The sequence below is a fragment of the Heloderma suspectum genome, chromosome 1 (genome assembly GCF_057233095.1).
Source record: "Heloderma suspectum isolate Gila_16-S chromosome 1, 16-S_ref, whole genome shotgun sequence".
Lineage (NCBI taxonomy): Eukaryota > Metazoa > Chordata > Lepidosauria > Squamata > Helodermatidae > Heloderma > Heloderma suspectum.
In genome coordinates this window covers 45,649,324-45,676,277 of record NC_139458.1, presented here as the reverse complement: position 1 = coordinate 45,676,277, position 26,954 = coordinate 45,649,324, and the positions used below count along the sequence as shown (strand labels likewise).

At 45.4% G+C, this 26,954-nt stretch overlaps 1 protein-coding gene across 1 annotated transcript in view; it reads left to right on the top strand.

The window, feature by feature from the left end:
- Positions 1–26,954, top strand: part of NRXN3 (neurexin 3) — a 1,900,058-nt gene that overhangs the window by 777,349 nt on the left and 1,095,755 nt on the right. The window contains exon 12 of the mRNA XM_084841335.1: positions 8,573–8,599. Within this exon, the coding sequence (XP_084697461.1) occupies positions 8,573–8,599 (27 nt within the window). The remainder of the gene's footprint in view (positions 1–8,572; positions 8,600–26,954) is intronic.

The window sequence follows — 26,954 nt, the reverse complement described above, 5'->3', positions numbered from 1 at the left end:
AGCAGAATCTTAACTGCAGAGGTGGAAAACATGTTTTGCATGTATAAGGACCCTGATTCAATCTGTGGCATCTCCAGTTCAAGGATCTCAGACAGCCAGGAACTTTGTCTGAGACCCCAGAAAGCCTCTGTCAGTCAGTGCAGACTGTAATAGACTAGACGGACGATTGGCCTTACAGTAGAAGTTAGCCCCTTGTGTCTAACCCACATTCACTAGTGCAACACTGACTCTTAAACACCAATGAGAAGATGGAGCTGCCTATTAGGGATGTGTGAGCTCACCCCCGTCTGGGTTCTCTGGGTGCCCTCCCAGCTCCTGCCCCCCCACACCACTCGAGCCCCTCTCGTGCTCGGCCAGCAGCCCGCACTTACCCCAGTGGCCTGGTCGAGCTCCGCGGTCACCATTTCTTGAAAAATAAAATGGCATTCACAAAAATGCGCGTATTTACTTATGTGAGAAATGCACATTTTTGTGAATGTGCGTATTTGCGCATGCATGAAAAGTTAGCATTTTTGCAAAAATGTGCATTTTCTCTCACACACAAATATGCACATTCGCAAAATGCTCATTTTTGCATACACAAATATGTGCATTTGTAAAATGTGGGGTGAGTGTGGGCCACTCGCTGGGCCGAGAGTAAGTGGGGGAGGAGCTTGGCAAGTGGGTCTCGGGGGGGTGGGCAGGGATGGGGTTCTGCCAGATTCCTGGATGGAATTGGGTGCCTGCACCCTACTGCCTGTATTACATCAGAACAGCCATTAGATGACATAGGTGAGAAACAAATAACCATCTAATGCAGGGGTGGGCAACTTGTAGTCCGCCAGATGTTGTTGGCCTGCAACTCTCATCATCGCTAGCCAGCATAGCCCATGAATAGGGATGGTTGGTGTTGTAGTCTAAAACAGCTGGCAGTACAGGGGTTGCCCACCCCTGATGTAATGTATTCATTTTCAGATGATCAGAGATAATATAATAGAAGACAGAACATTTTAGGACACATTGCATGCAGCCCAATCTGGACTGGAAAGTGTAGATGAACATTTGAATTACAGAATAGCTGAGATTGTGGATGCTGTTCTGGATTTGAAGTCATCATTTCCCTGCTCTTTTGCAGTGGTTGACACACAGAAGGTTTTGGCAGTTACTCCTTTATCCTGTTAAAGGCTTGATCAGTGCTTTGCAGGCAGCTCATACACTCCTGAAAAGGTTTTTTTTGTTTTTAGCAAAGCTGTGCGGAATCCAAGCCTTAGCTGGTGGTTATCGCACAGCCCTCAGGAATTCCGCTGTGGGATGACATAATCATCTTGAATGGCATTTGAGGCAGAAAGGCTGCATCAAATCATATGTTCTCAGCATTCATTATATATAATCCTGAGAACTTACATCCACATAACAACACAACTGGGTTAGACTTAGAAAAGGCACACAGTGATTGCTGGAACAGTTGTAGCAAAGGAGATCGTTGACATCAGAACCAGCAGGTTATTATCTGGGGCCATAGAACCCATTGAAATTAATTTTAATTGGAAACAAGGGGAAAAGGGTGAACAGATTTCATGGATAGATTCATTTCTTTATTTTAATGACATAGATCCTGCTTTTCTCCATCAAGATGCACCCAAAGGTGGCTCACAGAACTTAAAATCAGATTTTTTTAAAAAATAATTATTATTTATTACATATCTATACCATCCCATAGCCAAAGCTCTCTGTACATAGCATAATAAATATAATAATAATTACAGATAAAATACAAAAATGCCATTGCAATGTACAAGATCAGCAAAAAATAATAACTACATCTCCTTCATTTTTAATAGGAAATCCCATAGCAGCACAACAACAACAACAAAATATAGAAAAGAGCAATGTAATCAGAAGTCACAACTCAGAAAAAAATAAAGTACACTAGCCAAACACTTCCTGGAAAAGCCAAGTCTTAGCTAGGGATGGGCAAATCTGTCAAGCTCAGTCTTGTCAAGGTTCTTGTTTTGCAAATGCCAAACTTATTACATCCCAGTTCCATAAGGGCCTCTCTCTTTTTTTTCAGCACAGAACTTCATATTTTTTGTGTGCACATTTTTCAAAGGTACACATTTTTGTATGCAGGCATCCACTGACAAAAGTATGTTTGTGCACATTTTAGAACTGTACATGATTTTCTTTGCGCATTTTTCAGATGTGTACATGTTGTCTAACACATTTTTTTGTTTTCTTTCATGGACTGCATTGCAAGCTCAGAAATGTATGGATTTCCAACCACAAATTGCATTCAGGTCCATGTCTTGGAGGTACAAATTGGGTAAATCCATTAAAAAACATCAACAGAGCAAATTTATCACCCATCCCTAGACCATGGCTTGATGTTGAAATTAATACAGCGTCAGGCCCTGACACATTTCTCTGGGAAGGACATACCACATAATTAGAGCCAAGAAACAAATTTGGTTTGTTGAGGTCAATAATTTAGGAGCTAAGACTCTTTATACAAATTCTTAACGATGCTAAGAAATCACAGGGACACCTCCATGTCCAGTTTTGATCACTCTCTTCTCTGTCATATCCATTTTGCCAACTGACAGGGGTGTGTATGTGTGGAATGAATTCCATCAATATCTGCTTGAAATAGTTTAACAACAAGCAAGAGAAACAAAGAATTTAAACAATTCAGGAAGGAAGAGATTCCCAGTTACTACCTTTATCTCTTGAATTCAGGACTCCATGACCTTTGATAGGGCCACTGGAGAAAATTGTGCACCTGGCATTGATTCTGCAACCATCTGTTGTTGGGAGGCTTCGGAAGGAATGGGATCAATTCTATTGTTGGCAAGAATAACAGAACCTTAGAATGGAAGAAGAAAATCAAGGAAGATCTGAGAAGAGAAGACCTTTCTTCTCTTCAAAATAAGCAATAAAACATAGGCCCAGTCTTTCTCTGTTGGTGGCAGATAAGTGCACCTTACTGGGAAGCCTCAGTCAAGAATCCTGGTTTAAATGGCTGGGAACCCTCCAGTAATTGTACCATTGAAGTCATCAGCTGAATTTTACTCACAAATTGTTAGGTTTAGCAGATATCCTGTAGGAAAATTGCAACAAACTACAACATGTCTGCAATGAGTAGCAGTGTGTGTACATGTGTGTGCTTGTGTGTCTACGCTGCTTCTTTATGACATTGCTATTTCATCAGTCATTTCATGGCTATTTCCCATCATCTCCATTTGAGCCACCCTCAAATGATTAACACACAAACTGTACTCCAGTAATACAGCCTGTTCAAAGAGATGCTTTGCCTTCAGAGCAACTAGGTCACTAGTTATTAGTCACCAAGTGTAAATATGTGAAACTGAAAAGCCATTTTTCCCTTCTGAATCATCAAGACCCAACAAAGAACTTGGGCTTTCTGCAAAGCACCATCATATGGTAATAAAGCCATTACTGTTGATCCAGAAATCATTAACACTGTCCATTACATAAGACATAACATATGGCAGCATTTTGATGTTCCCCTCTCCCACCCACTCATTTGAGACCTATAATGGGTTGCAAAAATATGCTTGATGAAAACTTGTGAAATGTAAAACAGGCTTTTTGAGGATGGAGACACCCAATATTGCAATGCAGATTTGAAATTTCTTCATCTGCTCAGCAGCGAATCTTTGGATTAGGCTCAGGTAGTTTGTTCAGTGCAAATGACTTGCTCATTGGGTCGAATGGTCAGGAAAAGTTATGGAGGAGAAATAAGCTAAGTTTTCTCTCATTTTCAAAAGCCTCCTAACATTTTATCACTATGCTTAACGACATTGGTTAAGAGGTGGTGGTGGTGAGGAAATCAGAATTGCTTCAATTGAGAGGTAATTGCCCTCTAAAAGTTTTTATAGACAATGACACATAAAAGAAGAAGCAAAGACTTAAGATTTTTAACATCGAGGGGAGACAGTAAACTGCACTGCATAGGGGTCTCTATTGCTTGTTCTCATTTGTGGAATATTACAACAGAATCCTATGTCTGCCTACTTGGAAGTAAGTCCCACTGTGTTTTATGGGTCTTCCTCCCAGGTAAGTGTGCATAGGATAGCAGCCTTAAATGTTAAAAGTGGTGGAGGGATGGCAGAAGCCTTCCTTTGTAGTTATACCTCCAGCACCTGATGTTGTATTCTCTGAAAATAAAGAGCTACAAAGCTGAGTATATACCCTCTAGCAGAGTTGAGGGATGAGCGCTTTATCAGATTTCTTTCTCAAGTGATGTGTATGAATTTGGGATGCTGTGGGTGCCTAATTCAGTCTGGGAATCCAGCAGAACCACCCCTGCTTGCTTCCCCACTCGCCAAGCCCCTGCTCACCCCCTGCCTGCACTCGGCAAATGGCTTGCACTCACCAGCAGCCTTGACAAGCTTCACAGTCACCATGTTTTGAGAAATAAAATCGCAATAGCAGAAATGTGCATATTTGTGCATGTGCAAAAATGTGCATTTTGTGAATGCGCACATTTGCGTATGCACAGAAATTCACATTTTGCGAAAATGCACATTTTGTGCACACAAATATGCACATTCGCAAAATATGCATTTTTCACACATTCGAAAAAAATATACACATTTTTGCGATTGCCATTTTATTTTTCAAAAAAATGGTGACCGTGGAGCTTGACAAGGCTGCTCGGGTGAGTGCAGGCTGCTCGCGAGCCTCGGAGGGGCTTGAACACGGTCCAGGGACTAGGGATGTACAAAAGTCACTTACCTGTTCGCGGATAATGTCGATGGTGGGGGGAGGTGTTCCGTAGCTCCCCCCGGAATCCTTGCCGGGGGGGAGGTGCTCCGTTCCTCCCCCCCGGAAACCTCCGTGGCCAGCTGTGCTCCGCGGCAGCTCCGCGGAGCAGCCGGCCAGGCCCAGCCAGGCCAGAGCCGTCCGCAGCCAGATTTCTGGCCGCGGAGGGCTCTGGGTTAAAAAACAAACAAACCGCGTATGCAAATGGCAGCGACTACATAGGGATATACAAAAGTTCCACCACGGATCTCGGGGAGGCCGAATGCCAGTGCATTCGGCCCCCCCGAAATTGGTGGTGGAACGGCCCACCCCCCCTGGGACGGGACTTACCTTGGGCGGATCTTCCTGGCGGCGGCGGCTGCGGAAGCGGCTGCGGCGGCAGTTCGGCAGCGGCGGCTGCGGCGGCCGGTCTTCCAACTGGCTGCCGCCACCGCCATTTCCAGTTTTTTTTTTAAAAAAAACGTGATAGGCTACATAAAGATTTACGTAGCCTATCACGGCTAGGTTTTTTTTTAAAAACCGTGATAGGCTATGTAAATGTTTACGTTTAAAAAACCAACTTAAAAAAACCCCAACAATGCACGTTACCAAATGGCGGCGGCCATGGCCACTGCCATTTGCGTATGCACGTTTTTTGTTTTTTTTAAGTTAGCCGTGATAGGCTATGTAAACATTTACGTAGCCTATCACGGCTGACTGCAGGGATGCAAAAGGCGGCGGCTACGGCCACCGCCATTTGCGTCCCTGCTAGCCAGCGGCCGGATGTCCGGCTGCTGGCGGAGCCGGCCAGCGGCTCCACAGAATCGCTGCGGAGCACAGCCGGCCAGACAGGATTCTGGGGAGGGGGAGGAACGGAGCGCCTCCCCCCTATCCAGGATTCCGGGGGGAGGGACGGAGCGCCTCCCCCCCACCATCAGCATAATCTGTGAAAGGTAAGTGATTTTCGTACATCCCTACGGCTACAGCCGCCGCCATTTGCGTTCCTTATTTTTGCCCTCTTAATCTACATAAATATTTACGTAGACTATGACGGTGAAAATAAAGGGGAATGCAAATAGTGTAGCGGGCGCTATTTGCATCCCTTTTTGATTCCCCATCATAGTGTACGTAAATATTTACGTAGATTAAGAGGGCAAAAATAAGGAACGCAAATGGTGGCGGCCGTAGCCGCCGCCATTTGCGTACGCGTGTGTTTTTTTTAACCCACCCAGCCATGATAGGCTATGTAAAGATTTACGTAGCCTATCACATCGTGTTTTTTTTTAAAAAACCTAGTCATGATAGGCTACGTAAATCTTTACGTAGCCTATCACGTCTTTCTTTTTCTTTTCTTTTCTTTTTTTTACAAGAGTGGAAATGGCGGTGGCGGCAGCCAGTCGGAAGACCGGCCGCCGCCGCTGGAGCCACCGCCGCCACCCGGAAGATCCGCCCCAGGTGAGTCTTGTCCTGGGGGGGATCCGCGGGGGGCAGGGGGGTGGCAGGCCGTTCCGCCATGGAGTTTGGGGGGCTGAATGCACTGGCATTCAGCCTCACCGTGATCTGTGGCAGAATTCTCTGCCACCCCTACCAGGGACTGGTGAGCGGGAGCAGAGGCTGGGTGGTCTGGAGAACTGGATGGGGTGAGTTCGCATATCCCTAGTATGAATGCCTTTTCAGTATAATGAAGGGGTTTATGGGATATTCCCTTGTACACTTGCCTGCTGCAGGAGAAAGAAACTCTAAAACCAATGTCTCCTAAAGAAATCACTGGTTTCACATAGTAGTGGAACTTTGGACCAGATCATTTGGAAGGGGAATCTTCCCTGTGCCCTTTTTCCTAGCTTAGTAATTTCTGTCTTGGACAACATTATCCTTTAAAGAGTATCATATTAAAATGGGTCAGACAATATTTTTACAGGGTAATCTCACCACAAGGTAAGAAATTTCTGCAATTCTTCTTTGGTTTGTATAGGCACACCCCCATTTACTGAAATGGAGAGACAAGCCTCCTTTAACAATGAACAGAGGCTTTTCTCTGGGTGTTTCTCTGTTGAACTGATATGAGCCACAGCCATAAGAGTAAGTAACCACTGAAGAAATACAGAGATATCTTACATTGTGGCAAAATGTCTCCATAAACTCAGTATAAACTCACCCTGAGGTGTCCAAGGGCAGCAAGAGCTTGTTACAAGTTTTCTTTGATTGCAAGACTTGGAGAAGAATGAATGCCTCATTTTTCACAGTTCAAGTAACATTTGAGGTGGTATTCTTGGATCTCACCTGTATGCTCTGGGAGACCCCTGAAGCTCAAAATTATCACCATAAGTGATATCCCTGCAGTCTACTCCAGTCCAGATGTTTCCTATCGGAGATCATTTGTTTGTTTTGCAATTTATGAGCTGCACTTCAGCACAAAAGTCCCTATACTGGCATACAATAAACTATCAAAGTACAAAAAGGAAAAGAAAAAGACCTCCCCATTAAATGAAATAAGAACAAAATAAGAACAAGGGCAAAACAAGACCCCAAAACCTGCCAGGTAACACCAATAATCCTAAACTAGACAGGATGGACAGATTACTCCAAATGGAAGGCCATCCAAATTAAGTGGATGAAAACTAATTAATTAATTAATTAATTAAATTAAATTAGCTCTGAAAACTGAGTTAAGCAGACTCCTGGGAGTAGGGAGCTCCAAATCCTGGGTGTCACAAGCGAGAAGGCTGTGTCCCTTGTTACCACCAACTGTCCTTCTGACAGTTGTAGAATGTGGAGCGAGGTCCTCTTCTTAGCAGGTCTCAACAGGTGGGTAAGTTCAAGCAAGAGTAAACAGTTCATTAAATATTGAAGGCATCCCCTTATAGAACACACTGCAGTGTGATGGCTTGTGACCGAGGCATGGGTGATGTTGGCTGGATCTGTCATCCCCAGGAACAGGCAGCTGACACACTAGCCAAAGCTCAACAAAGTTGCTCCTAGCCACAACCACCAATTGACCATCCAGGAGCAAAGCTATGTCCAGAGCATATGAAGGTGGACAGCTCAATTGCAGACCAACTACCACCACCATATTCAGTAAAACTGGGTCAAAAATGGAGGTTCCTGCAGAACATCAGCAGGAGGCTATCTATAGAGTCATCTCCCAGCATTGCTGATTGTGCCATCTAAATGTTGGAGAACATGTTTATTCTATGGCACTGTCTGACAGTGTCTGTCTTGTTAAAAACATAAAAATCCTGGTACAGTTTTTAAAAGCCTGTGTGGGGAGGTGATTGGAGCAAGGAGTCTACCTGTGTCTTTCCAGTCTGGATCTGCATATCACAAAGGAAATAGATGTGTCTCAAGATTAATATTTTTTTTCATTAGCAGCTGCAAATATTTTTTATTCTAACCGAGTCTAGGCATTTCTTGGAGTATGGGGAAACTAAAAGCCATTGTTTCCTGCTTCATTTATAAATATTAGTGAATCATGTGCCATTCATGTTCCTTCTAGTGTTACTCTGTGTATAAGAAGTATGTCTATACCCTTCTCTCCCCTTCCCGAATAGTTTGTGCTACGTTGCCTGTTGTTCGGTTTGATGTTGTTCCGGTGGTGATGGACTGAGGAGGCCATGATGGCTGCCTCTCTCCTGCTGTGTCTATATGTTGTCTTCGGTGGTGTCACCCCCCCCCCACACACACATATCTCTTAATTGTGCATAAGGGCTTTGTTGGTTATACTAGTTGCTTTTTGTTTGTTTATTTTTAGTGATGTTACCCTGGTTTTATCTGCCATTTTACTAACCTCTGGTTTATTGTTTTCGCTTTTTCCATTCTTTTGCTAACAAAGTTGAGTTGACCAAAGCTGACCTGCAAGGTAGAGAAGGTTTTTGTTTCCATTGCCAGTTTGGACTGAAAGATGCCTTTTAATGTAATCTTTGGTGCATATATATTCTTTTTGGATGCAGTCACATCTCTAAGCCAAATGGGTACAAGCTTTCCATGACTTGCTAGTTTGGAGAGTGGGGTGGTGAGGATTTGGGGGAGAAACATATAGGTATGGTTTGGGGGTAGCTTAAGAGGTTTGACTGTATCTCATCCTAAGAGTGTCCATAACTGCACGGCTTGATTTCCTGAAAAAAGGGTTGATATCATAAAGGTGGCACTGAACATCTGGTTGCTAAACTGAAGGCGAAGACCAGTCTTTCAGAGGCTAGTTTTAAGGTTTACAGCCCAATCCTGTACAGACCTACTTGGATCTATGCCCCACTGACATCTGTGGGACCTACTTCCAAGTAAGTATGCTTATGGTCATAGTCTTACTATGATTATCAGGTAGTCCAAGACAGAAATGAGAGGAAACAGAAAGATTCTGCAAATTTTGGAAAATCAAGGGAGAGGAGAGGAAGGGGAATTGATGCACAACAGTTTGGAAAAAAGGGACTTCTTCTGAATTCTGTTGTTTGTTGTTTTTTAAATGACTACACATAAATACAAACACATAGGATTGGATCCAGATTTAGTCAGAGCAGACCCACTGAATCCAGTGGTACTTCTCACTGATTTCGATGGGTCTGATTTAAGTATGACTAGATTTGGACCTAACTCATAGGGCTGTGCCCAATCCTGACTGCTGGTGGAATGTTTTCTCCTCTCCCCTTGCACCACCCCCATTGCCCCCAGTATGCTCCAGAGAGTGGGAGCACCTTCTAGAGCCGATTCAGAAGGTGTGCAGGAGTAAAGAGAGCAAGGGGAAGCCCTGTTGTTTAAGCAGAAGTCTGCATGTTCAACACTGGATTTCAGCCACGGTTAGGGATGGGAGAACCAGGGAGGCTCGGGCTCGCTGAAATTCTTCCTACTTTACTTCAAAGCCCAATTACACTCACTCCCGTTCTGCTTTGCAATCTGTTTTTTCGGTTCATTTGGATGGAAGAAGTGTGCATTTTTCAAGAGTGTATACTTTTCTGTCATTGACTAAGGTGTGAAAATGTGCATTTTTAAAAAATGCACAATTTTAAAATGCGCAACTTAAGTTTTGCATTGTTAAAGTTGTGCATTTTTAAAAGAGTGCATTTTTTGAACTGCACATTTTGTGGATGCAAACATGAGTTTGGGGATTTGTGAACGTTTTTGGAGAACCCCGCTCTCATTCTTGTTCAGGATTGCGAACCAAGCATTTTTGAGTGATTGAAGAACTGAAATAAAATTATTGTACATCCTGAGCCATGGTGCTTTTCTTCACTTTTAAAATCTTGTTTCATTTAATTTTCTCTTGTTATTTGGTATTTGCGCTTTTGTTCTTACATACTGAGCTTGAAGTGTGAACTGGTTATATTGTTGAGAAGCTGTTTAAACTTGGCCTTTTCATGCTGTTCCATGCATTAGATGAAACAGCCATTGGCAGACACTGTTAAAAGTTTCAGCCTAGTGCTTTAAAGAGTTATCCATCCAGCAATATCATAAATAGCAGATATTGAGGCCTGTTGGCTAAAAAAGGCCAGTCATTGGTGCTGAAGATTGCAAAGAAATTAAAGGAGATAACAATGGGTGACAGGAGACAAGAGTTGGGCTGGATAAATTTCATTAGCAGAAATCAGAAGAAATGGAATATACAAATGGTGGCTTAGGCAGCAATCCTATGCACCCTAGACAGCATCTGGGGGACATAGGATTTTTCAGTTTCTGGGCTCTGAGGTCAGAACTGGGGCTTCAGCCAACCTTGGAGCCCAGAAACTCCGCCCTCCCCTGCCCTCTCATAGCTGGAGCGGTTCTCTCTGTGCTGGCTACATCTCCGCACTCAGAAACAGAGCACAGAGTCAGGGAAAGGGGGGATGTCTCTGGGGTGGGGAGGGGACCACAAAAGCTGCATTATGCAGCTTTCTATGCATCGCGTGGCCTCCCCCCTCATGCTCCAAAGCTCACCAACAGTGAAATCACCTGTCTAGCCAAAAATACAGCGCAACCAGAGCATGGATGTGAGGATCACCCCTATGCCTGGGCACCCCTCATTGAATAGTCATCACCCTCTGAGTTTGGAGGCTGATGATTATCTCCATAGTATTGTGCCCTAAGGGTGGAATCCTATGCAAGTTTAGACAGAAGGAAGTCCTACAACTCCATGGCTGGCTGGAGAATGCTGGGAGTTGTAGGACTTTTTTCTGTCTAAACGTGCATAGGATTCCATACAAACAGGAGGAATGCTTCCATAGCTGCTGTAGCTGAGAAGGTAAACACAGTTGAAAACAAAGAAACTAGGGATGGCGGAAGATTCTACCACAGACTCTAATGAGGCCGAATTCCAGGGAATTCGGCCTCCGGAGTCCATGGCGGAATGTTCCCACTCACCTCCACCTCCCGCCGGATCATCGCGGACCCGAATCCTCCTCGCCGGCGGCTCCATTCTGCAAGTGATACAGCTGCCATTGCCGTCCGTATTACTGTGCATGAGAAACAGGAAGTGATCTGGACGCAAATGGCGTCCACCATTTGCATCCCTGTTTCTTCTTGCGATAGGCTACATGTCTGTATTTACGTAGCTATTTATGTAGCCTATCGCGTGAAAAAAGGGACCTTTTTTCATGCGATAGGCTACGTAAATAACTACGTAAATACAGACGTGTAGCCTATCGGGAAATCATGAAACCCACATGAAGACTGACATGTGTGTAGATCCTTGTATATTTCACTGCATGTACCGAAACCTACAGGGATCACTTAGCTTATATTACATTTGGTTTTTATCAGATATCAATTTCAGCCCTGGTCAGTTACACTTCTAATATTGAATTACACTACAAGGCTTGATTGAGATGACTCTACATAAGTATACTCAAAGAGGTGGCGTAAGTACAATATGAAAATGAGTAATAGGAAGAAATGATGGAAGGGATAAAGCTTATATGATGCAATAACACTTAAACCAAACATGAAGCATCATAATCATCACTTCTATTATAAAAAATAACAAAATGATAGAGAAGTTTGGGGAGAAGAGAAGAGGATAAGGGACAGAGATTCTCTGATCCACCAGCTATGCCTGTACACCTGATTGGGATGCAGAAAAAGACGGTGACCTCCAGTATCAGATGCAGTATATGTTTCTGAATACCAGTTGCTGGGGAATATGAGTGGGAGGGTGCTATTGCATTTGTGTCATGTTGTGTGAGGTTCCCATAGGGATGCCGGAGGAATCCATTGGGGGGGGGGGTGGAGTTTGCTGAGCTTTCAGCAGCACAGTCCCACCAGGTCATGGATTTTCTGAGGGTTTTTTCCTCCCCTCGTCAAAAGAAGGTTGCGCAAATTGCAGCTGCAGCTTTCTATTGATGAGGAGGGAAATGCAAAATGTTCCCAGATTTCGGGAAAAGCCCGCAGCTGGGCTTGCAAATGCAAGCTGAGCTGGGTGGGCAGCAGGGGTCCATCAGGCCCAGAAAGGGTCAAATTTTCAAACGTTGGACATCCCTAGCTTCCTCTGGGCATCTCATTGGGCATTGTGGGAACAAAATGCCAGTCTGATTCAGCACAGCTGTCCTTACGTTCTTAAGGAAGGAGTGGGCAACCAAAATGTGGGGTGGGGAGGGAAGATGAGGCCTCACCCAGCCCTCCACATGCCAAATGATATTAAAGGGCGTGGCTGCACCGCCTGACATCAAAGGACATGCCCATACCCCTGATGCGATTTTGTCCCTAGTGCATGCATCAGAACAACGATGCCCTTTGTACATCTTCGAGGCACTAGCTTCACTGCACACAGCCCTTCTACTATTGGAGAAGGCCTGCATGGAGTGAAGCCACTTCGCCTACACTGTGCCTTCTCCCTTTGGGGAGAGGATGCGGGGCAGGTAAAGCTGCTCATTTGGTCTGTGGTTGGCGTGTTGGGAGGACGGTCTTCCCGGTGCAGCTGTTGGGAAATGGCCTCACTGTGCATGGGCCTTCTCCCCTTGGAGATGGCCCACATGCAGTGAAGCTGCTTCACTTGCTCCATGCCTTCTCCCATTTGGGAAAGGAGGTGGTGCAGGCAAAGTGTCTGGGACTGAGCTGGCAGCGCAGGGGGGGGGGTGCTCCTTCAGCCACCGGCTTGGTCCTGGAGGCTTGTGGTAGCTTCTCCGCTGGGGAAAGTGCTATCATACTGGTGAGTCCCCCCATCTGTCCACATCTCCCACTGATATCTCTGGTCTTCGGGAGGCTGGGATTCCTTGGGGGGGGGGACTTGGAGTCCAAGCCATGCCCTATGGAGGAATCTAGGAAGGCTCTGTGGCCCAGATGTGGCTCCTGCATGGGATGAATTAAACCCATGGGCCAGAGATTCCCCTCTCCTGTCTTAAGGAGTGATGGAACAGAGAATCTCCTTTTTCCCTGGTTCAGAAATAGTAACCAGTGCTAGTGTGTGAAATTTACAGATGTCAAGGCAAAGAGCTTTGGCTGCATGACATGTGCCAAGAAGCCACAGTCAGCCATCAGTTCCCAGTATGTATACACCTTTTGTACATGCAGTGAAATACATCGATGTGATGGACATATGCAATGGACACACTGGCTATATGTTATTTCATACATGGGCGCATGTTCTACATATGAAATGGGCTATGTATGGCGTGGCCCTCAACACTCAAAACTTGTTTCACATGAGCTCATCAGCCAAATAGGGCCAAGCTCTGCTAGCCTTTGTATTCAGAAGAAATCCTACAATGTATCCTGTTGTCAAGATCTCTGCTCTTCTGAGGGTTGACAAATGTAGCTAACACCTGGTATAATAGTGCAGTTTCCAAGCTGTTCTAGATCCCTTGCCACTTTCCAATGGAATGGCTGTGTGTGTGTTTTTCTGAGAATTTGGAGTACCAGACAGTGTCATGCAGAAGTACCTTAATTTCAGGAAACCAATCTTTGCTGTAAAGGTTTTGATATCCTAGTCCACGTGGAAACTTCAAAACTCCCTCAAGATCTGAGGGGCTGTTTTCTCTGCTGCTGTGACCTGGACGGTGGTGAGGTCTGGTGGAGAAGGACTTGCCACTATACCTTTCTAACACTCCACACTTCTAATTGTTTCTCTTCCTTCTTTCCCCACTTCTTGTTTCCCCACATCTGCTGAGTGTTGTACTCATCTTCTTTCCCTCACACACTTAACTCTCCTTCTCCCCCTTTGCTTCCCCTTGCAATCCTGTCCAGCCATATTCCCTTTTAGTTTTATGCGGTTCACTTTGTGTCAGGATGGACTCCCCACCTTACTCATCTTGTTCTCAGAATAGTCTCCAGAAAAGCTTTACAGCAGACCTGGGGCCCACCAGAAGTTTTGGACTACAGCTCCCAGCATTCCTGAGTCCTGACCAATTCGCTGTGTGAGATGAGACTGATGGGAGTTGAAGGACACAATATCTAGAGGGCACAAGGTTGGGGAAGCCTGCTTTAGAGTGGGGAAAAGGAGCTGATACAGGCAGTTAAGCATCTTTTTGTTTTTAGTAGATGGAAACTGCAGCTTCAACTGGGGAACTATTACTATGAGCCAGGCAATTGAAAACAAAGCCAAAACCAAAAGCCAACACTTATCTGCCTACCAGAGGGCAACTTGATGCCTTTGTTGAAGCATTCTCATAAGCCTGAATAGTGTTGATGCTGCCTAATTCTGTCCTTGTTTACTTGGAAGTCAATCCCCCCGATTGTATTGGGACCAAATAAACATGCATAAAATCGCATCTGTGTGGCCCAACCCCATTGATTTCAGTTAGGCATGCCTAACTCTGCACTGGACCAGGTTGTTACTTGTGTATGTTAACTGCGTATTTTTTGTTAGTTTTTCCCCCTAACCAGAGAAACACCAAGCTTAGAAAAGAGACAAATGGGCCCTGCAACAAAAAGTTGGAGTGTATCCTCACCTTGTTGGAGTGCTTCTAATTAGGGTTCCTGCCAGCCAGCCATGTCTTCCTCTAGGATACTATAAGGAACTCAAGCAGGGCATTCCACCCCTTACCCCCAGGGTAATTCAAGGGCATTCGACCCCTTACCTCCAAGGTAATTCAAGGGCATTTCACCCCTTACCCCCAGTATTATACTTTTATTTTCGAACTCACAGTCAACTTGTGTGGCTCCTGGTCATGCTCAAGGTTTTTTTGTAAATATATTGGCACCTCTGCCAAACCTCAGTGTTCCCCAAAGCAGGTTGATACATCCCCGTTGATTCTTAGTTCCCCTGCTTTAGCTACAGTCCTGTTGGCCCTCACCTCATGAGTTCACTATTAGAGGGAGTCATTCAGTGCCCACAAATGGATCTGGATGCTGGAGAGATCTTAGAATATTGGAAAGAGAATTCTTTAGAACATTGGCCTAATAGTGTCATCCACAATAGGAACGGTGAGCATGGAGCCAGTATCATCCAAAGGATGATTTTGGACTTGGGATGCCAAGTTGAAGTTCCACTAGCAGTGGAACTATAATGGCTTTGGATATAATGCAGGGAGGAAGGGCAGAATGTGGATCACACTCCCTGTTCTCTGTTCTCCTTTCTAATGCCAGAAGTAGAACTTTTGCACCTCCCTCCTCCCCTTGCTTTCAAGTAGGGAAAAATATTTCCTGTATGAAACTTAACCTTTTATAAAGCCATTATTCGCTATCCTGCCCCCTATACACACGACCGCTGCTGCTTCTGCCCCTTTTTTCCCCTGTTTAGGGCTTCCGTCTCGTCCTCGATTCTGATCAGGGATCTCATATTGGCTGACAGCACACTGCTGCGTAGCCAGATTTGGTATGTGGTTATAGCATAGGGGGTAAACATTTGCGATCCCAGTCAAACAGGGATCACGTAGTGAAAGTGATAGCATTGCACCATCATATAGCAAATCAGATTTGGCCAAGTGCCTATTAAAGGCAGTGCTTTCTGAATAAACAGTTCCATCCCATTTCAAAGCAATCTTCAAAAAAAATTAACCACCACCATATTGGGGGGGGGGGTCAGTTAATTGAAATGCTCATGACAATCCCCCATTTTGCCTTTGTCCTGCGTAGCATGGGGTTCCCCCTCCCCTCCATCGATGGCCAACCCAGGGCATGAAGTTATGAGCCCTCACCTGTTGGGGAGGTACATGATGAACTTCCCACATCACGTAACATCCAAATCCACTAATTGAATCTTGACCCACGTGATCATCCAAAGGATATCTGAGAAATCCACAACGGATTCAAATGAGTTTGGATTTATATGAATCTGACCAGCTTTTTCTGAGTCATGCAGATTCTGTGGGCTTGCAGATCTTTTTCTAAAACATTTTTTTTAGGAGGGGTTTTGCAAATTTGCACTTGTGCTAAGTTTCATTAGCGCTACTGCGCATTAGTGCTAATATACATGTGCAAATTAGTGCTAATGCGCATTAGTGCAAATGAGACGAACTGCTCATACATCCCTAAAAAAACCAGATTCTGTCAATAAGCGGATGACAGAATGAAAATAGCCTGACAATCCAATAAACACAGATGGAAACGGATTTAACAAAATGCATACATCCCAATCTCATCCCTATTATTTACAGCAGCCATTCCCATTTTGGTGCCTTTGAGATGTGTTGGACTACAACCCCCGTCACCCCAACCAGCATGGGGATAATGGGAGTTGCAGCCCAACACATCTGGAGGACACCAGTTTGGGGACAGCTGATGTACAGTTCCAATCTTTGGAAAGGGGATGGGGAAATAATGCCACATTTTAAATATCCTGTGCCTTTAACAGCTGCAGTTTACACAGAGAGCCCCTGCCTTGATCAGGCAGCATCAACCTTTGCAGGGATGATAGTCTTAGGCCAAGCTTCAGCAGCAGAGCAATAAATATGGTTCTGAATCTTGCATTTATTCTTTTTCTGTTCCCTGTGCTTTGCAAGCCCCTTTTAATGAGATAGGGCATAGTTCCTAAAATGTGGAAGAAAATTCCTTTAAACAGAGAAAGAAAGAGAGGGAGTGGGAGGGTGAGAGAGATTGCTTGGATGGATGAGCTTAAATGATAACAGCCAAACTCTCTTTCCATAAATTAGAATGTATAAACAGACTCTTCCGAAATCTATATCAGGGACAAAGTTCTTTGCACAATGAAGCATTAAGATTGTGAAGCATTAAGATTGTAAAGCATTTTTAAGTGGACAGGATCTTGCTAAATGGCACCAGAAAAGCATTAATAAAAACAGAGCTTCTGACACCTTGTGGAGAGCTTGGAGAAAAATGTTATTTAAAGCCAATTCTCATTCCTAGGGCACATACATTATGTATCTCTCTTGCTTGCTTCCGCCCTCAATTGTTATCACTTAAGGCCCATGTGTATGAAAACAGCCTTGTTTGATCTGGAAAGCGCTAGTGGGCTCCTCTTGCTTTCTTGTCTGTAATCCTAATTCCCTGTGACACCTCTGGTGCTGTGGCCAAGATTCCAGGAGGAATTATGACACCAGTGAGGAACAGAAGCATCAGTGGCAGATGAACTCCTAGCATGAAGGATCTGTAGTTCCCACATAAAAATCCCTTGGTGAGTGCCAAGAAGGTGAAGCAAGCATAATATCCGTAAGTCCAAGCTCTCCCTACCAAACAGACTCTGAGTAAAGCTCAGCCAGTTTGTCATTCCTGATGGATGTCAGAAGCTTGTTCAATCTTCCCACACTAACTTTACATGGAGATACATCTTCACTCCATACCTCACAAGTGATTTTCAATCCTCGTATGTTCCTGCTTCACACATAACATGTATTAGGTGCACATAGGGATCTCCATCGCTGTGAAATCCAGCCCTTTTGGGGTTGATGGACTCCCAGTCCCAGCAAGCACTTGACTTGACTCCCATTTGCAGACTGAGTCATGGGGCTTTTCCTGAAATCCAGGAACTTTTTCTGGATGTTTTTTCTTAAAATTTCCATAAAAAGAAATGTGCACAAATTGCAGGAAACAGTTTGCATGATATGCACAAATTTCAGTCACAAATCAGGAGATTTATGTAAATTACACCCACAATTTGCACAAATTATGCAAATTATGGATGAAATTTGCACACATCATGCAAATTGCACCTGACAATTTGTTCACGTTTCTGTTTCCAGAAATGTTTAAAACCTGGTAAAATCTATAAGTAGGGCCAACTTAATGCAGATCGAGTCCAGCCAGCTCATGGGGAAACAAGTCGAAGTCTGGGGGGTGGGGCGAGCTGATGAAATCTTGGTGAGCTCCACCCACCCCTCTGGATGGATTCCTCCAACATCCCTAGGTGCACAACTACAATTTTTTTTCAAGCATGCACTTAAAAATGTTAAGTGTTCAGACAAACATGCCTGGAAGCATGTGAATTATGATGGTGCATGGTCAGAAAGCCAGGATTAGGGATAGACGAGCGCCCCCCCCATCCAGGTTCTCCGGGCACCCACTCAGCCCCTGCCCCTGTTCGCTGACCCCCCTGGCTGCACTCGATAAGCACCCCACAACTTACCCGGGCCCATCCGCCTCTGTCCTGATCTCCATATTTTTTAAAAAACATGGCAATCAGCAGCCCATGCCCATAGACTTATATATAAAATAGCACTGTGCATCTAGAGTATATGGGCAATTCACAGTGCTTTTTGCATATATATAAGTCTATGTGGGCACATAGACCTATATGCAAAAAGCGCTGTGAATCACCCATATACTCTAGATTTACAGCACTATTTTGCATATACATCTATGGGCACGGGCTGCTGATTGCCATGTTTTTTAAAAACATGGCAATCAGGGCAGAGGCGGGCAGGCCCGGATAAGTTGTGGGCTGCTTACTGAATGTGGGACAGCGGTCTGGGGACCAGCAAGTAGGGGGGGGTGGCTCAGCAGGCGCAGTTCAGGGGCATGGGCACCAGCGTTCCGACAGATTTGCGGACTGGAACGGGCACCTGCACGATCCCTAGCTAGGATTGGCCACAGTTCTCTACTGAGTGCACTTCGTTGCAAAGTCAGGCTTGCTGAGAGGTTAGGTGTGGGAGAATGAACTGAAAACTCTGGCTTTGTTGAAATGCCACTCCCCAGTTTTGCCATCCTTTTCGTATGCTGCAAAGTTGGGATGGTGTTTTCAGTTTGTCAATGGGGGGGGGGGATGATGGGGAGTCAAAAGGAGGCAAATTACTGACAGTGGTCCCAGGAGTCTCAGCAATTGGTAGACGCCATTCTTCCCTCAACCTGCAGTCCCTGCAGAAAGGGTGCAGAACTGGAACTGTGCACAAATGCCTCCTCAAAATTCTCCAGCCTATTTGTGGGCAGAGAAATTGGGGGGACAATTTCATCAAATTTCTCTAGGGGTGGAGAAATTCTCCAACAGTTTCTCACAGATACAGCTCACTTTTGGTAGGCATTGCAGCACAGTTTTTTTTTCTTTTTTTTCTAAGGGTTTTTGGTTTATTGCACTACTTCTATAGGTGGCAACAGCATCAACTGTGTTGAGGCTTCCACTCTTCTGAGGCAGAATTTTGAATTTTTGGGGTGGTATTTTTGAGTTTAGCTAATCCCTGTGAGGTGGCTGAGGGTGCTGTGTGTGCATTCGCTCTCTATTACACATCTTTCCATTCCTCTGCAGCCTCCCAGGCCACCTGCATTTCTGAACAGAAAAAGCCCTGTGGGAAGAATTGCCTCATGTTGTCTTCCTCATGATGGCTTTAACTGAAGTGCAGGAAGCTGAGGAGGCTACAGGCTGTAGGGATGTCAGAGAAATCCGCTGCGGATTCAAATGAGGCCAGAGTCTTTGGAATCCGGCCTCAGGAATCCCAGCGGATCGGAACCACTTACCTCTGCTCCAGGAAGACTGGAGGCGGAGCAGCACTTGGCTGCTTCTTCCAGCCAGAGCCGTTCACCTCCTCCCTGTCCCTGCCGATTTCCTTTAAAAAAAAGTCTTAAAAAAAAAAAAGGCCATCGGGAGGATGTGCCCATAGACTTATACAGAAATAGAGTCATGAATCTTGCTTATAAGTCTATGTGTCCATAGGCATATACGCAAGATTCACCGCTCTATTTTGTGTATAAGTCTATGGGCACATCCTCCCGATCACCTTTTTTAAAAAAAGACTTTCTTTTAAAGGCAATCGGCAGGGACAGGGAGGAGGCAAACGGCTGTGGCTGGCAGGAGGGAAGGTAAGCGCCCCCAAGCCAGTTCCTGCCCCCCCCCCAGAATCCAAGCAGAGTGGAACCGCTCTGGAGGATTCTGGGGGGGAGGAACGGATCCCCTCCCCTCCCCATGGATTCCCCGCCGGAATAGACACCCCCACCTTGGGGGGTGGGGAATCTGTACACCCCTAACAGGCTGTCAAGAGATTACCATACACTGACAGACAGGACACTCACGCACACTCCTCAGCCACCTCATACGTAAGGTCAGCACAAGAACCCCAAACCCAGCCCATGAGATTTTTTCTGAAATTTCTCCTTCTTTGGATTTCTTTTTGAAAGCAATTGCTTTTCCCTCAAATTGAATGAGAATGGTCAAAAAAATGTGGGAGACATTTTTGGCACAGCACTACGCAGAACCTCTTTCAGCCCGAGGACCAAATTCCATTCTGGAGAAGCTTCTGGGGGCCTCATTCCAGTGGTGGCGGGGGCCAAAGGCAAAAGGTGGGGCCAAAACCACCAAAATGCCAGCATATGTTAGCTTAAAGTTGTTACTAGCAGTAATGAAGCCTTAAGAGAGGCACTGGAGCTTTTAAAAAGGAAAAAAACTGCACAAAAGCTGAGAAACTACCAAATGACTGGTGGTTGGGGGACATGGTCATGGTCAGGGGAAGCGGGTGTGGCCTCCTGGGGAACCTCAGAGCGACAGATTTGCCCCCCAAGCCTGAGGGCCTGCACCCCTGCCCTAGAGCAGGGGTGGGCCACCTGCAGTCCTCAACCTGATATCATGTGGCCCTTTGCCTAATCTCAAAAGATCAGTTCAGATGTCTAGCTAGAACAATCTGACCCCTCCTGGCAGCCTACTGTGCTGGGGGTGAGGGGGAGAGAGGAGGGGCTGTCAGGAAGAGAAACAGACAGAAAAGAGGGAGGTAGAAGGAGATAAGGGGGTGGCAAGAAAAGGGAGATAGAGGGTTGCCCCTGCCCACCACTGACTCTAGGTCCTCCACACCTCTGGCACCCCAAGGAATATGGCCCCCAACAGAAAAAAGGTTGCCCACACCTGCCCTAGAATGGGGGTAGGAAACATTGGCCTCACCCTCATCAGCTTCATGATGGTGCTATGTGACACTGCTGCCCAAACCATCAAAGTTGGGGTAGCAGCAAAAAAAGTGAGCTAGGGTCTAGGCAATTTCACAAATTCTGTCATGCCTGGATTACCCCATTCCCCCCCCCCCAAATATCCTAAAAGAACTTTTGACTCAGCCCTACTGAAAACCCAATCACACTCAAAACAGTGGTGTAGTGGTAAATTTTGAAGGGCTGACACTCATCATGACACCCCATCCCCTCAAAGGGAGTCCAAATGTGCAGGCCGCTGTCTTGATTCATATTAATAAACCAGTTCTAGCAGGTTTCAGCTCCAAGTCAGAGCAGTTCTTTTGATGAACTAATGGGTCTTAATTGCCCATTCAAGCCCCCCCCCCCATTGTATGAAAACAAGGATAACTCACAACAATCAATCTACCTAGATCTATATATCTATCTTTATAATACCTTTATAATACTTAGGGCACAATCCTATGCATGTTTAGACAGAGAAAAGGCCTACAACTCCCAGCATTCCCCAGCCTTAAGGAATGGGGAATGCTGGGAGTTGTAGGCCTTTTCTCTGTCTAAACATGCATAGGATTGTGCCCTTAATGTGCTAAAACCCCTAAGTGGTTCACAATGTATTGTTGCTGGAAATATATTGTTCCTCCAGCTACTGTGTGAGGATCGCAGTGAAGCTCAGAGGGAACATGGAAACCTGGGGGCCGGGGGGGGGGCAGATAATGTCAGCATCCCTGGTAAACAAAAAGTCCCGGCACTTTAACCCCAGGAGTCCTGGGGCCACTGCAGCACTGGCTAAAACACAGTGGAAGCAAGTTTCAGCTTTCCTGTAGCACACACAGATCTAAGTGGAGTGTGTGAGAGAACAAGAGCAACACACTCTCCTAAATAATCATGTTTAATTAGCAAGGAGATTGAATTCTCCTGTGAATTACATGGAATTGTAAATGACTTTCAGGAGGCTCATGGTAGGCTGATCAAGAAGCATGCATCCCAGGTGAATTTGCATTGAGTAATGGGGGACTTCAATTTCCCCGATATTTGTTGGGAGACAAATTCTGCAAAACATGGCCCCTCCAGGAAATTCCTGACTTGTGTGGCGGATAACTTCCTCCTACAGAAAGTAGAGGAAGGAACTAGAGGATCGGCTATCCTTGACTTGATCCTAACCAACAGAGATGACTTAGTGGATAAAGTAGCAGTTACAGGAACTCTGGGGGAAAGCGACCATGTTGTACTTGAGTTCTTGGTTCTAAGGGAAGCAAAAGCCGAGTGTACTCAAACGCGTACCCTGGATTTTAGGAAAGCTGATTTTAATAAACTCAGAACAATGATCAGTAAGGTCCCATGGCAAGCAATGCTAGCGAGAAAAGGAGTCCAAGATGGGTGGGAACTTTTAAAAAAGGAAATTCTCAAGGCACAATCACAAACAATTCCAACAAGAAGAAAAGGTGGAAGACAACAGAAGAAGCCAATGTGGCTTCACAAAAAGCTTAGGGATGACCTGAAAACAAAAAAGGACACATATAGGAAGTGGAAAGAAGGCCAAGTAACAAAGGAAGAGTACAGGCAGGTAGCACAGAATTGCAGGGATGGCGTCAGGAAGGCTAAAGCAGAGAACGAGGTGAGGTTAGCGAGGGATGCTAAAAACAACAAAAAGGCTTTCTTCAGCTACGTGCATAGTAAAAGGCAGAGGAAAGAAATGGTTGTTCAGCTATTAAATAAGGATGGCAAAATGATAACAGAGGACAAAGAAAAGGCAGAGGTGCTCAATTCCTACTTTGGCTCAGTCTTCTCCCAAAAGAGGGTCTATGACCCCCCTGGCAAAGGCGAAGTACAGGCTGAAGGGGCAGGATTGCAGCTTGAGATCGACAGGCATATGGTCAAGGAACACCTCATTACTTTGAATGAGTTCAAATCTCCAGGGCCAGATGAACTGCATCCTAGAGTCATAAAGGAACTGGCAGAAGAGCTCTCAGAACCGCTGTCTATTCTCTTTGAGAAATCATGGAGGACCGGGGAAGTGCCAGATGACTGGAGGAGGGCTAACGTTGTCCCTATCTTCAAAAAGGGTAAAAAGGAGGAACCTGGGAACTACAGACCAGTCAGTCTGACATCAATCCCTGGGAAAATTCTGGAGCAGATCATAAAGCAATCCATCTGGAAGCACCTTGACAACAATGCAGTGATTACTCGAAGCCAACATGGATTTGTCAAAAACAAGTCCTGCCAGACAAATCTGATCTCATTTTTTGATCAAGTCACCTCCCTTGTAGACCGTGGGAATGCTGTAGACATCATATACCTCGACTTCAGCAAAGCTTTCGACAAAGTGCCCCATGATATCCTGATGAGCAAACTAGCTCGAAGTGGGCTAGATGAAACAACGATCCAGTGGATCCACAGTTGGCTACAGAATCGGACTCAAAGAGTGCTTATCAATGGGACCTTCTCAAGCTGGGGAGAGGTAACGAGTGGGGTACCGCAGGGCTCAGTCCTGGGCCCAGTGCTCTTCAATATTTTTATTAATGACTTGGAGGAGGAGGTGCAGGGAATGCTGATCAAATTTGCAGATGACACAAAATTGGGAGGGATAGCTAATACTTTGGAAGACAGAAACAAAATTCAAAGTGATCTGGATAGACTGGAGTGCTGGGCAGAAAACAACAGAATGGCATTTAATAGGGACAAATGCCAAGTTCTGCACCTAGGAAAAAGAAACCAAATGCACAGTTACAAGATGGGGGATACGTGGCTCAACCACACTACGAGCGAGAAGGATCTTGGAATTGTCGTCGATCACAAGCTGAATATGAGCCAACAATGTGATGTGGCTGCAAAAAAGGCAAATGCTATTTTGGGCTGCATTCATAGAAGCATCGCTTCCAAATCCCGGGAAGTACTAGTTCCCCTCTACTCAGCACTGGTTAGGCCTCATCTGGAGTACTGTGTCCAGTTCTGGGCACCACACTTTAAGAAGGATGCAGACAAGCTGGAGAGGGTTCAAAGGAGGGCAACAAAGATGATCAGGGGACTGGAAACAAAGCCCTATGAAGAGAGGCTGAAAGAACTGGGCATGTTTAGCCTTGAGAAGAGAAGACTGAGGGGAGATATGATAGCGCTCTTCAAGTACTTGAAAGGTTGTCACAGAGAAGAAGGCCAGGATCTCTTCTTGATCATCCCAGAGTGCAGGACACGGAATAATGGGCTCAAGTTACAGGAAGCCAGATTCCGACTGAACATCAGGAAAAACTTCCTGAGTGTCAGAGCAATACGGCAATGGAACCAATTACCTGGGGAGGTGGTGGGCTCTCCCACACTGGAGGCCTTCAAGACGAGGCTGGACAGCCATTTGTCAGGGATGCTCTGACTTGGATTCCTGCATTGAGCAGGGGGTTGGACTCGATGGCCTTGTAGGCCCCTTCCAACCCTACTATTCTATGATTCTATGATCTCTGGCTGCTGCTTAGAGGGTAGGTGTGTGGATCTCCAGGGGTGACTGCAACAATTAACTTCCTGGTACAGCAGCCATGCAGTAAGATGCCCACATCCGTGGAATCCAGTCAGAGTGTATCCATTTTGAGTTCAATCAAACTGAATTTATGCCCCCGTGAAGGAGAGAAGGGTTTGTTATCTGTGAGAATGAGCAAGAGGCAGAAATCCAAGAACTGTTTCTCCTGTAAGCCAGGAGCACCCTGTTTTCCTGCTGTCATAACCTACTTCCTTAGATGAATTTACTCTTAGGCACTGTGTATGTAAGCTGGACAGATGATAGCATCACTGTTTTTTGCAGATTTTCCTGAGGCATGTTACACAGCAGCTGAAATCCTGACAGAAGCTCTGCTTTCACCCACCCACCTCAGTCTGTTAATATCCTGTGATACTCCCAACCTGCTGATGCCACTCACACCGGTCTGCTGGATGCTACTGCTGCTACTTTGTGTGATAGACCGCCCCCCCACGCACACATACACTAAAAAAGATGCTTACAGTGGAACCAGTCAGAGGGGCATCCTGAAAGGCCTCGTGTTTTTGTTGTTGTTCAGTCGTTCAGTCGTGTCCGACTCTTCGTGACCCCATAGACCATAGCACGCCAGGCCTTCCTGTCCTGCGCTCTCTCCCGGAGCATGCTCAAGTTCATATTCGTTGCATCGGTGATGCTATCTAGCCATCTCATCCTCTGCCGTCCCCTTCTCCTTTTGCCTTCAGTCTTTCCCAGCATCAGGGTCTTTTCCAGAGAGTTTTCTCTTCGCATTAGGTGGCCAAAATATTTGAGCTTGAGCTTCAGGATCTGTCCTTCCAATGAGCACTCAGGGTTGATTTCCTTTAGGATGGACTGATTTGACCTCCTTGCAGTCCAGGGGACTCGTAAGAGTCTTCTCCAGCACCACAGTTCAAAAGCATCAATTCTTCGGTGCTCAGCCTTCCTTATAGTCCAGCTCTCACAGCCATACATTACTACTGGGAAAACCATAGCTTTGATTAGACGGACCTTTGTCGGCAAGGCGATGTCTCTGCTTCTTACTATGCTGTCTAGGTTTGCCATAGCTTTCCTCCCAAGGAGCAAGCGTCTTTTAATTTCATGGCTACAGTCAGCGACTGCGGTGATCTTGGAGCCCAAGAAAGTAAAATCTGTCACTCCTTCCATTTCTTCCCCTTCTATATGCCAGGAAGTGATAGGGCCAGATGCCATGATCTTAGTTTTTTTAATGTTGAGTTTCAAACCAGCTTTTGCACTCTCCTCTTTCACCCTCAACAAGAGGCTCTTGAGATCCTCTTCGCTTTCTGCCATTAGGGTGGTATCGTCTGCATATCGGAGGGTGTTGATAATTCTCCCAGCAATCTTAATTCTGACCTCTGATTCATCCAACCCGACATTTCTCATGATGTACTCTGCATATAAGTTAAATAAGCAGGGTGACAATATGCAGCCTTGTCGTACTCCTTTCCCAATTTTGAACCACTCGGTTGTTCCATGTCTGGTTCTTACTGTTGCTTCTTGTCCCTCGTACAGGTTTCTCAGGAGACAGGTAAGGTGGTCTGGTACTCCCATCTCTTTAGGAATTTGCCAGAGTTTGTTGTGATCCACACAATCAAAGGCTTTAGCGTAGTCAATGAAGCAGAAATAGACATTTTTCTGGCATTCTCTTGCTTTCTCCATGATGCAGCGAATGTTGGCGATTTGATCTCTAGTTCCTCTGCCTCTTCGAAACCCAGCTTGTACTTCCGGTAGTTCTCGGTTCGCGTACTGTTGAAGCCTAGCTTGTAGGATTTTGAGCATCACCTTGCTGGCATGTGAAATGAGCGCAATTGTGCGGTAGTTTGAACACTCTTTGGCGTTGCCCTTCTTTGGAATTGGAATGTAAACTGACCTTTTCCAGTCTTGCGGCCATTGTTGAGTGTTCCACATTTGTTGGCATATTGAGTGCAGCACTTTAACAGCATCATCTTTTAGGATTTTAAATAGCTCAGCTGGAATACTGTCATCTCTGCTAGCTTTGTTGTTACTAATGCTTCCTAAGGCCCACTTGACTTCACTCTCGAGGATGTCCGGCTCAAGTTCAGTGACCGTACTATCATGGCTATCAGGGACATTAAGATCTTTCCTGTATAGTTCTTCTGTGTATTCTTTCCACCTCTTCTTCATCTCATCTGTTTCTGTTAGGTCCCTGCCTTCTTTGTCCTTTATCATGCCCGTCTTTGCACAAAACGTTCCCTTGAGATCTCCGATTTTCTTGAAGAGATCTCTAGTATTTTCCATTCTGTTGTTTTCCTCGATTTCTTTCCATTGTTCATTTAAGAAGGCCTTCTTGTCTCTCCTTGCTATTCTCTGGAACTCTGCATTCAGTTGGATATATCTTCCCCTTTTCCCCTTGCTTTTTGCTTCCCTTCTTTCCTCAGCTACTTGTAAAGCCTCATCAGACAGCCACTTGGCTTTCTTGCATTTCTTTTTCTTTGGGATGGATTTCGTTGCTGCCTCCTGAACAATATTACGGACCTCCGTCCATAGTTCCTCAGGCACTCTGCCTATCAGGTCTAATCCCTTA